The sequence below is a fragment of the Sarcophilus harrisii genome, chromosome 1 (assembly GCF_902635505.1).
Source record: "Sarcophilus harrisii chromosome 1, mSarHar1.11, whole genome shotgun sequence".
NCBI lineage: Eukaryota > Metazoa > Chordata > Mammalia > Dasyuromorphia > Dasyuridae > Sarcophilus > Sarcophilus harrisii.
Window position 1 is genome coordinate 536,558,417 of NC_045426.1, and position 12,596 is coordinate 536,571,012.

The 12,596-nt window shown below is 32.6% G+C and overlaps 1 protein-coding gene across 7 annotated transcripts in view; it reads left to right on the forward strand.

Moving 5' to 3' along the window:
* The window catches only part of DCDC2 (doublecortin domain containing 2), a 250,189-nt gene that overhangs the window by 116,184 nt on the left and 121,409 nt on the right, over nucleotides 1-12,596 (forward strand). For 5 of the 7 annotated variants that reach the window (XR_004231004.1, XM_031946781.1, XM_031946782.1 and 2 more), the window contains one exon: nucleotides 11,807-11,851. The exons of the other annotated variants lie outside the window; for them this stretch is intronic. Coding sequence is in view for 4 of the 5 variants with exons in the window: in XM_031946781.1 (XP_031802641.1) it covers nucleotides 11,807-11,851 (45 nt within the window). In the remaining variant the exon portion in view is untranslated. The remainder of the gene's footprint in view (nucleotides 1-11,806; nucleotides 11,852-12,596) is intronic. 7 annotated transcript variants of the gene reach the window in all.

The window sequence follows — 12,596 nt, forward strand, 5'->3', positions numbered from 1 at the left end:
CAGTGTTGTGGTTATTTAGCATTTAGATAACACTTATATTAGGAATGTTAATAAAAACGAACTGGAAAATATTTTTGTAGAGACGAAGTACTCTGGGACTTAAACAGACTATTTGACTAGTAGTAGCAATTGGGCAAAGAGCTTAATTGAACTGGTCCTTCCACCTGAATGACAGAGATTAGATAAAACCAAGATAAAACAACAACAAAAAAGTTTGCTGTCTGTATTTTAGGAGATTGTACATGAAAGGTTAGGGAAAGGTGGAAACTTTAGTTAAACTTTAAAATCTCAGGGCCTTATGAGGGCCACAACTAGTTGGTTCCCTTAGTTTATTCCCAACAAAAACAGCTCAGATTTTTCAAACTAAGATAATATATAGAATTAAGCATTAATATAGACTGTTTCCCTTCTGTTATCCACTCTCTAATAATCATGTATTCTTTAACAGATAGATAGACCAGCAGGGTCCAGCTCTCTTGGGAACATGGACCAATCAGTCATTCCCTGAACCATGAATGTGGTCATGAGTTAAAAATTTGTAGAAAAAGGAAAACAAAGAAAGTTATCCACAGCTTAAGCATGATATATCTAGCATTTTTTAATAGTCTTTCCCTATAGTTAATAACAAATATTATAGCACTTGATATTAGTATACTGAGAAGCTTCATAAAGAATAGTGGGTAGATAGGTGGAGATAATATAGCAATATAATAATTTTTGCCTCTAAGTAAATGAACAGTCAACACCAGAATGATTGGAGTTGTCTTCCCAGCGAGAATGCCTCTCTGGTGCTTACTGGCAAAAGCTTTGTGGTTGCTATCTGTCATTCTTTGCTGTGACCAGGTGGTCAGGGCCAGATATAATACCCTATGGTATTACTAGTATAGCATTAGTACCAGAGGTACTGATGGCAGAAATAGTCATATTTATTGTTCTTTGTCTGTCAGCACCTAGCAGAGTGCTTTGTGCAGATTAGGCATATAAATTATATGTGTATTGAGTTGAATAAGAAAATAAAGTTTCTTATTAGAAAAGTAACAAAACTTAAAAAAAAATCCTATCATGAAGTGAATTAGAAAAGTTTATTATATAAAATGCTGTTTTATATAAAATTTACTTAAATATGTGCAAGAGCTGAATTAATTTTTTTAGGCAAACTCAAGGGATTTAAAAAATAAATTTAGTCACAACAATAAAAAAAAGAAATCTCATCATCATGGCTAATTGCACAAACAGTCTCAATATTTTGCTCAGTCTATATCCTAAGACATGTAGAGATTATGTTTTTTATGAGCAGAAGTGTCGAGCTACATTATTATATAGATGTTTCACCTTTCAGTCTAGTAAATAGGAACCAGCCCTGCAAATGACTACTCATTTATTAAGCATGAATAGGATGAATTTTTTCTATGAGAATATGTTTATGGTCTAAGATTTGGAATAAATTTCAAATCAATTTTATCAGATTTATTTCAAGGCATTTTAAATTTAGTTTCTTTATGTCAAATAGTAAGTATAGATACTAAATATAGAAATACCTTAAATTTATGAATTTAAATGAGCATTTGGAAATTGGTGGAGGCCTCTTTCCTTTTTTGGTATAATAGAATATTGTGGCAAATCTTGTAGATACTTTCTTTTCATAATATAAATATTTTATGCAAAAATTTTTGTATTATTTTTATTTTCTATATAACGTGACATCAAAATACAGTTTATTTGACTTTCCTCCTACAAGTTATATGATAAACTCTTGATGTTATTCAGCTCTGTTTACTTTTAATGCAAAAAAGTCTTAAAAGTGTCTTTTTTCTACTGTTGTTTATGAATGAGTCTTTAGGAATTTTACACAAGGATCATAGGACATGAATTTTGAAGATCATGTAGGCAATCTCCACAATTTGCAATTGAGAAAATTCAAGGTTGGAGAGATGAAATAATTGCCTAAAGTCAAACAATTAGTAAGCTAGTAAGCTAAGATTCAAGCTTGTTCTTCTGACTCTAAAACTAAGGTTTTTTCACTGTCCCTATTTATTAACATTGTACAAATCTAAGATATTGCTCTGGTATCCTAAGGAATCCATTAAATACATATCTCTTTTGGGCTATTATTTTTTGTAATTGAACTTTTTGATTACTTATGATGACTGAGATTTTAATCAAGATTAATTAATCAAATGATATTTGGTAAGCAAGTGCTGGTCTGGCGGTTATCTTGGGGACTGAATAAAATGATAGAGGTTTTTTAAAATGGGAAGTTGCATTATAATGTTGTCAGAAGTGAAAGACATCAATCTAAAAGACATTTTATCAACCTGTATTGAAAAGAATAAAGGTGTTGAGAAAAGCCTTTGTTTATTCTTTTCTTTTAAAAAAATCACGGTTGGAATTAAGGTGCCACATGTGGCTCTGTGCAGGGGGACTTGGAAGTTAATCTTGCCCTAATTTAATAGAAAAAGCCAATGTAGTTAGATCAACTCTGAATTGGTACTCTGTGCTGCCAAGATAAGGGTCTTAAAAGATACCAGTTATATTACAAATGGAGGCTATTAAAACCAAACAGTTGAATTCTCCTCAATTTATAATGTGAAATTATTTCTTGTGTAGTGTTATCTACATGTTACTATATTTTTTCATTAGAGGATTTATAATTCACTTTTGGAAAAAGTATTTACATTTCTTATTGCTTAAAATAAATGATAAAACATAAGGTTAAAATTTCAATCCTCAAGCATGATTTTTATAAATTTAATCATTTGGATTCTGCCACGTTCTTTATATTGCTCTCTCTGCACTTCTCAAATCTCTTCTGTGTCAGTGTGCCAAACTAGTTTTGCCCTATATCCTGTATAATCAATATCCTTCTTTGATGAACTTTGACATTATGATAGTCCCTTTTTTTGATACTATGATGGATTTCTGGCCTCATTGATATGAGCATCTTAAAGGTTCATCTTCTCATTTTATTCAACTCTTTTCTGTGTCCTTTGAAAGGATATCATGGTGTCTTTCTCTAGATCCCTTGATATATATACACATACCACTGGACTGCTGTTTGTCAGGTTAAGTATCTTTTAGCTGCCTAACTTTCTAGGTAATACATCCATATGATGAATGAATGAAGAGTTTATTAAAAACTTTTTATATGCCAAGGACTGAGCCCAATTCTAGGGAATACAAAAATGAGGCAATTCTTGTTCTCTAGAAACTTAAATTATGGAGACAATGCAAAAAGGGAAGAGTTACCAAGGAGATGGATATTTTAATTTGGGGAATAACAGCTATGGTAGCGATCAGTGCAATAAATAGTAAATTAACATACATTTTAAAATTGTAATGGTAGTACTGATTTGATTATAGTTCCAGACTTAGAAAGTATGTGTGTTTGTGTATGTGTGTATGTGCCGATTACAAAAGCAAGAAAATGGCTGGGATATAAATTAAACATGACTGCACATTAAAAATACTCAGATATTATGGGCTATATTTAGTAAATATACTTACTAAATCAGGAAAGTGTGGACCCCCAGGGTGGGAGTTCTGCATCCAAAATGATTAACTCTTCAGAAGCATAGTTGCTGATGTCTCTACCATGTCAGTGGTTAGGATGCTGGCTAGATTGTAAAATGAGGCTTGCTTTGGAATGCTTAGATAGAGTGGGTCTTGTGAAGTATTTAACAATAAAGAACACAATAGGACAGAAGAGAAGCATTCCAGATCTGAAAAAAGGGGTAAGGTTCTTCAATGTAAATCTTTGATTTAGAGGGTGCATTAGTATGGTAGAAGGCAAGATGTTTGTGGTATATGATGAAATTTTGACATATTCCTCAATTTGTTTCTAGAAACATACAATTTATCTTCCATATATGTAGTAAATTACATCCTACTCATGTCTGCCTTTTCTGTTGTTTATTTGATGATTCACAACTTTAATTCTTAAGACTGTGTTGTTTATGTCTATACTATCTATACTATCTCATAGGAAGAATGTTGATGTTATAAGTTGGGCCTCTGTTTTAAATTTTGTTTTATTGTATCTTGATGTCTCATGAAATCATTAGCTCCTACTTGAATGGTTCTACCTTTTTTTAGCTTTTTATTTTCAAAATATATGTATAGTTTTCAACATGCACTCTTGCAAAACCTTACATTCCAATTTTTTCTTCATTTCTTCCCCCCTACCCCTTCTGTTACACAGCATGTAATCTATGTGAAAAGTGCAATTCTTCTCTCTCTATATTTCCACATTTCTCATGCTGCACAAGAAAAATCAGGTAAAAAAAGGAAAGAAAAATGAGAAAGAAAACAAAAAGCAAGCAAACAGCAACAAAAAAGTGAAAATATTATGTTGTGATCTACATTCAGTCCCCACAATCCTTTCTCTGGACATGAATAGCTCTCTCCATCACAAGTCTGTTGGAATTGTCCCGAATCACCTCATTGTTGAAAAAAGCCATGTCCTTCAGAATTGATCACTGCATAATCTTGTTGCTGTGTACAATGTTTTCTTGGTTCTATTTACTTCACTTGGCATCAGTTCATGCAAGTCTCTCCAGGCCTTTCTCAAATGATACTGATTATCATTTCTTATAGAACAATAATATTCTATAACATTCATATGCCATAACTTATTCTCCAACTGATGGGCATCCACTCACTTTCCTGGCCTCTATTTTAAGAACAAATTTGGAGGTCATTAAAAACCCTATGTAATTTCAGAATTAATCCAATCTACTTGTTTCTTTCTATTCAATTCTGCATCTGGTTTATTTATTTATTTTTGGCTGTCTCAAGTATATATAGTGATGAACTGTCTCTTTGCGTTGACTAGCTAGCTAAATATTATAGACGATACCATTCTTAATCTAGATTTTTTTTTGCGTGTGTGACTAGTTAGAATAAATTCTTCTATTTATGAATGTCATTTAGGATTCTTTGCAGTGTATCAGTGTTCATGGATTAGCACTGTGTTATTTGAAAACAGGGACATATGAAGGACTTTATCATATATAATAAATCTCTCTTCAACTTGAAGTTTGTCCTGGACATTCTCTATGACAGTAGCAAGCACAGTTGTGTAATCATGTATCCCTCTATTTTATGCTTTATTTGATGTTAATATATAAAAATTCATCAAGCAAAGTTATCATTGGAAAATATAATTATATATGTTACATATTTTGAAGACATAAAGCAAAGGCAAAGCAACACACATTTATTAATTGCTTATTATATGTTTACAATGCATTGTACTACTTGTTTGTATTATGATAGAATTGGCAAAAATCTGGCTTGGTCTTAAATAGCTTAAATAGCTTAGCATTTATAAAAGTACAATGTATTATCAATAGCAAGAATTAAATTTTAGATAAAAAAGTATATTATATTGCTCAGCAAATTTGTGCTCATTTCATTTTCAACAAAATATATAAAATAGATTGAGTTTAAGGGTAAATGTGGCAATGTATTCATTTAATCATTTAGCAACATTCAGCAGATTTTTATTAAGTCCTACTGTGTTCAAGTTTTTCTTCTGGGGCCATAATATTTATTATAGTTTTCCAAACATTCACAATTTCTTGAGAGCATAACTGATTGTTTAAGATTTTATCTATATTATATTGTTACTAACTATTATTATTTTAGATAAAGGCTGGCAAGTACTTGAATAAGAAATGATATGGTCTGAGGGGTTAAAGACAGAATATGGCAATATGCTGCAGAGATATAGTTAAATGAATTGACATTGTGAATAGGCAAATTATTGATAATAATTGTGAGGATACGGGAAATATATGACTAGACAGAGGTTAGGATTGGGAAAAATTGCTGACATGATTTATATTCAGATGGGGGCTTTTGATAAGATCTTTCAGGATGGGTGGGCTAGAGATGTGATCACCAGTGATTAAGATCAGATTAGTGAGCAAAACAGTTTGAGCCCCTCGCTGATGAATGAATGTCAGGGCCAAAGAAGCAGAATCTATGACAACTCTATGACAACAATCCTGTTGGAACACCATTTGTAGGATTACCTTGAGCAGGAGTTTGTGGTTGGTCATATCTTTATATCTGTGATGGTTCAGGTTTTATTGAGTCAGTATATTTTTGGGTGGAATATCTTATAGGTCCCATGGATGTTAGGATAAATTAATTTTACTCTTTTGATTGCTTTGGCTCCATCTGTACAAGATGACATCTCACTCTGTAGTATTATATTCTTCATCTTCGCGTGGATCTGGGGGAGAAGTTAGAGTAGATTGCTTCTTCTGTGGTTTTAGTAGAGGCTAATTTTTTTAGGTCCAGCGATCCTCTGGTTGGATTGTTCATCCAGAGTCATTGATTAGGAGTTGGAAATATCTTCTCTTCATTAAAACCTTGGGCAGGTATTTAAAATTCTATTTTGGAAATCCACTTGAGAAATATTTACAAGCTTTATTTAGGCATCTCCATATAGGCTAGATGTGGGAGCTGTTGCCTGTAGTCTGCTACTGAGAAGGCTGCAGGTTGAGTGGATCCTTTTGAGTATGAGAGTTCTGAGCTTCAATAAGACTAATGCTGATCTGGTGTTTGTGTCAAGTATAATACCAACATGGTGTGTGTGTGTGTGTGTGTGTGTGTGTGTGTACATAGTATTAGCAGGGATCCACCAAGCTTTCTTGTGAAACCTGCACAGATTAGAAATGGAGCAAGTTAAAGTTTTTGGGTGGATTAGTGATGGATCAGGCTAAAGTTCCTAAACTTCCAAAAAAAAATCAAACCAAAACCTCAAACCTAAAATTGTTTAGAATGAATCTGAATTATGGTGCACATAGGATAGAATAACTATTTTACAAACTGATCATGTATCTGCTGCAGTTCTACCTTAAAGAGGAGCCACATACAAAAACCCTTAATTAGGAGCCAGGACCTGGGTTCAGATATAAGCTCTGCTACTGATTACTTGTGGATCTTGAGCAATTAATCTCACTTTTTGTACCTCAGTTTGGTCATCTGTAATATGTAATATGAATTAGATTAACTCTAAGGACCTTCCATCTAGGAAAGTAATGCTCAATGTTGATTGTTCATAGTAGCGTCTCTATCCCTGTTTCTTTGGAATACACTCAGAGGCATAATGGCTAGGTTTAGCATTTAAGGACTGGGTTTCTTATGTTGGAGGAACGAGGAAAAAAGGATCCTTTGGAGATAAAAATCATACTGAACAGGTGAAATTTGAGTTTACATGCACAAATGTTGGCTTTTATGCCCACAACAAATAGGATTTCAAAAGTCAAATATAATTTCACTTTTATATGATGTACCGCATAGTAGAATTATATGCAGTGTTACTGTATTATAATTGATTTTAAATTATAGTCCTTTTGAATAAACGGCCTGTAGTTAACTTTCTTTTAAATAACTCCTAAACATGATACCCTTCCAATATAAATTATGACCTTCTCTTAATTCTTGCCTGTGTAGACAGTACCTGATTATATATGTGATTCATTTTAAAATGAATGCTTATTATAGAATTGAGAAGAGGAACACAACTCATAGAATCAAAGCATAGAGAGATCTTGGAAATTGCCTTTGCTCTGTGTAGCGTTTGATAAAAAGGGTCTTCTCTTTTTCAGGGCCAACCCTTCTTCAGGTATTCTTAGTTTTTGTTACTAAGCTTTGCTATTTTTTTACTTTTAAAAGCAAAAAAGCTTTAGTTTGCACCATAGAGCTGGACATGACTGAAAAATGCCTAAACAACAAAAAAAATTGTTGATTGATTATTAATCTTTTCAGATCCTTTGATTTTAAAGATTTTTTAAATCCCATTTCAACAATCAAATTAGTACAATAACTAAATACAAAAGAAAATAAAGTCACTGTCTGAATAGTGTATTGATAGAGCTCACTAAACAAATTAAGACTGGAAAATTGTAGATTAATACTGAGGCTACATTTTTTTTAGCTTGATAGATTCTGTGAATTTCAAAATCATTGATTAGTTATTTCCCATCCTGATTCCTTTTTTATTAAACATTTAAATACCAGTTTATATTTTGCAAGTATGTCACATGTTTTGTATGTGGCAGATCAGCTGTTCTCTTTGCAAATGATTAAGACTTCAATAAAATCCTTCTCTTTTACTTTATTGTTCTAGGAAGGTAGGCTAGGATTCTTTGGTGTATCCTGACCAAGTTAGGACTTTCAGTAGAATAGGCTTCCCTCCCCCCCCCCCCCCCCCCATATTAGGTTATGTCTGCTGGCTTGTCTATTTTAACTTAAGGATCTCAGAAACTCACATACTAATTTGTAGAGGGGTTGGATTTGACATCTGAGGGATTATTCATATTAATGAAATAATGGCTCATTTGGTATATTGAGTGCATTTGAGCTATAGATGGAACATTGACCTACCTTTGAAGGAGTTAGAATTTAAAATTACTTTTTATTGGCCTTCTGATAGCTTGTATCTATCCCTGATATCACAGGATCACAGAATTGGAAAGTACAATGGGGGCTCTGTATACCTGGTACTATTCCCTGAGCAAGAATCCCCTCTATGATATCTCTGGTAAATGGTTGTCCAACCTTTGTTTGAAGATCTCCAGGGAGGGCAAACCCACTCTCTAGCTCCCATGGGAGCCAATTTCTCTTTGGAATAGCTCTAATCATTGTGTAAATTTTCTTTTATTTCAAACTTAAATTTGCTTCTTTGCAAAAAGAACTAGGAATTTGTAAATCCTAGTTTCACATTTTTTAGATAAGCAAAAGTATATTCTTTTGTTTTTTTATTTCAGCCATTCAAAATATTTGTACATAATTATGATATCTCTCCAAACTCTTCTATTCTCTAGATTTAAGTACACAGTCTCTTAAACAATTTCTCATATAACATGAACTCGAGGAGTCTCTTTAGGAGCCTCTTTAGGAGTTTAGTTGATATCATATGAATGTTTTTCACTTTGTCAATGCTCTTTCTTAAATTTGACATCTAAAATTGAATACAGTACTTCATTTATGGTCTGACCATGGCAGAGAACAATAGTACTAATACTTTGGAGTCACGTCAATATATTTCCCTTAATTCAATTTTAAGGATGCATTCACTTTTAGTTGCTATGTCATACCTTGTTATCTCATATGGAATTTGAAATCATTAAAACCTTCATATCTTTTTCAGATAAACTGCAGTTTATCAGAAAGCGGGTTTACATATCTCTCATTTTGCTTTTGTGAAATTGATTTTTTTGAACCAAAGTGTAGAGTTTTGCATTTATCCCTACTGAGTTAAATGTTCCTTTTATTGAGTTATTAATAAGAAGAGTTAAACAGAAACAGGGCAAGGTGTGGGCTCCTGAGGTATGTCTTTAGAAATTTCCTTTCAGTGGTGGGTCAGTGGTACAGCCAGGATTAAAATTCTCCTTTGTTCTCTAATCTGCTGCTTAGTTTATTTAACCACAGATTGCCTTTTGCAGACTAAATAACTAAACACTGTTTAACAATTTTTAAAATTTATGATAAATAGCATTTGAGTGGATGAAACATGAGTAAAGTAACCTAAAGACACAATTAGGAAGTGGATAAAGTGAAAAGAGAGTGCTAAACCTGGAGTTTCAGAATCTTAATGTGAATTTTGATTCTGTTCTTTCCTACTTATTGCCTAAAGTGATTTAGAACAAATTACTTATCTCTCTGGGTGTCAGTTTCCTAGTCTGTAAAATAGGGAGATTCAACTAGAAGACCTAACTCTAGCTCTCTGATTCTCTTATTTCTCTCCTCTTCAATTCGGAGTATCTTTAATTTCAAGATGGCTAATGTTCTCTCTTTAAAAAAGTATTTATTTTTAATTTATGGAATAAAATCAGCCTCTCAATAACATAGCACAATAAAAAAGATGATTGCATATGAAACTGTGAATCTACTGTGTACTAGCTATTCCTGTCAAATACACAATAAAATTATCAAGTAACTTTCTTTTTTTAATCTTCTTTCCCTCCTCCCACCTTAGATAAGACCACAGATAGTTGTGTGTGTATATGTATGTTTGTGTAAATATACATATAAATTATTCTATAAATCTATTTATCAATTCTTTCTTCATATATTCTTTATTTTTTAATTTGTATTTCTAATAATCAAAATAGAATTCACTCAAGGACATTTTAAAAACAATATTGCTGTATACAATGCACTCTTGGTTCTGTTAATTTCATTCTTCATTATTTTATGCAAGTCTTTCCATGTTTTTCTAAAATCATTGAGCTCCTTATTAATTTTCTCCCTACTTAAAACCCACTATGTGCTATGTAAGTTGGAATACATCTGATAAATTCAACCACACAAAGGGGTTAATGGCTGCTGATAAACACTTTTTTGCCTCATACTGTGTCTTTCTCTTTCCCCTAGTTCTCCTGTCCTGTTCTGTTACAACTGGCATTGTAAATAGGATACACTCAATATCTTTAAATCAAGGGATATAAAATGTTCTGGTAGAATTTTAGGCATAAGTTTCAGCAAGACTAGTAGATGAGATTCACAGCTTTAGGATGCATTAGTTTAATAGAGATACTTTTCTGATAGATGAAGTCAGTTGTCCCATAATGAAGGAAGTCTTCCTAAGTTTTGGGGAACAAAATATAATTTAATTTGGAAATACCAGATACTTCTAGGGAGAAGGAGGTCTAGGTAGGTTGCTGATGTTGAGGAGAGAACACAGAAGACAAAATTTCCCCTACTTCACAATTTTGCTGAGGCTAATTCTTCCTTTGCTGTTTCCCCCTCCCCAAAAGTAAAATTTGTTTTCCTTATTGAATACTGTGACATTTACTCAGCCAGATAAAATGAAAGAATGTCTTAGACATCAGAAGAAGCAGCATGATCTTCCTCATGTAGATGAAAGGTCAGGATGATTTCTAGTCATCTCATGTAATTTTATATTGGATGAGTTTTCTGTCCTTTACCCTCCATTCCAGATTCATTTCTAAACTAATCTCATGCATTTTCTTTTCGTTTTATGTATTCTGAATCATTTTTTTTGGAGAGTGATAACTTTGCAGTCATCTTGATTTTCATTTAGGCGGTCAATAATGGCAGATTTTGCTTTAGCAATGTCAGACACAGGTGTAGCTATTAATTGCCAGCAACAGTAACATCCCTCTGTTTATACTAATGCTTTCTTTGCCTGAGATTTATCCTGAGGCTTTCTTCATGTAAGACATTGGAAATTGCTGTGAACTTTTGGTTTGCAGCAGGTGGTTATTTTTTCCCTAATGGAGGTATCTTCTTTTCTTAGCAAGATTCCTTTGGATATTCCTGAAAATAGTAGAAGGAAGTTAATTTTTTTTTTTAAAAAAGGACATAGCTGTCTGATAGAGATTAATAGGTATAAAATACTGATAATTAGCATTTATTGTCAAAAACTCGAGAAGCAATGATGAAAAATTTAAGATTTTATTCAAGATCAAAGGAAAAAACCCTACATCCATTACTGGATATTTGACCCCTCACAACAGATTTAATAAAGTATAGGCATTACAAATATCTCTTTTATGAATGGGAAACTTAAACTCAGAGGAGATAAATAATTTTCCTATCATCACACAGGTAGTTAGTGTTGGAGGCAGGATTTAAATCTGGATCTTTCTTTCAATTCCTATACTCTTTCTACTTTAAAGGTATATTACTAACCTGTGAATGTTTAAAAAAAAACTGTGAGAGGAAGTTGATGATCAAAATTTTGCAATACAATAATTAAATATTTTCAATATAATTATAGAGTTAATAGTTGTAAGAGATCTTTCATGTGATTTATCTCATTTTATAGATAAGAAAACAGACCTGAGCAGTAGAATTACCTGGCTAAAAAGGAGTAAGTAGAAAACAAGGATTTTTGCCTAAGATCATAATGCAAAAAAGTTTAGTATACATTTAACAAGCATTTATTAAGTACATGATATGTGCAAAAGGCACAGGGAAAAGTGTTGGGGTCCTAGGAGAGGATGTCTCTTCAATGACTTCCTATAGTAGAAAATAATCTATCACATTGGAATAAGATGAAATTTGTCTTTGGGAAGTTCTCTTATTCTGGACAAGACAACAATACCACAAAGAACTCATTTAAAAATGGTTTTTGTTGTTGAAAAGTCGTTTTTCAGACATGCCTGATTTTTTTTTTTAATGACATGTAGAGAGATTGGACAAAGATATTGGAGTTCCTTGCCATTTCCTTCTCCAGGTCATTTTACAGATGAGGAACTGAAGCAAACAGAATTAAATGGTGGGGGCGGGGGCAAGTTGGTGGTGAAGTAGATAGAATTCAGGTCTAGAGTCAGGAAGACCTGAATTCAAATCTGCATTCAGACACTTATTAAATGTTTATTGGACCCTAGGCAAGTGACTTAACACTGCCTAGATTTCCTCACTTGTAAAGTGGGGTTATAAAGAATTGGACACTACTGAAATGACTCAATAACAAAATAAAAATTGTAGATAATGCATATGCTAAATATTTCAGGACTTTGAATTCTTGATATGTTTTGTTTTTTACAAAATTTTTAGAGATTATTGACCATATGTTTAAAAAACTTCCAAAAGATATTTCAGTATATTGTTCA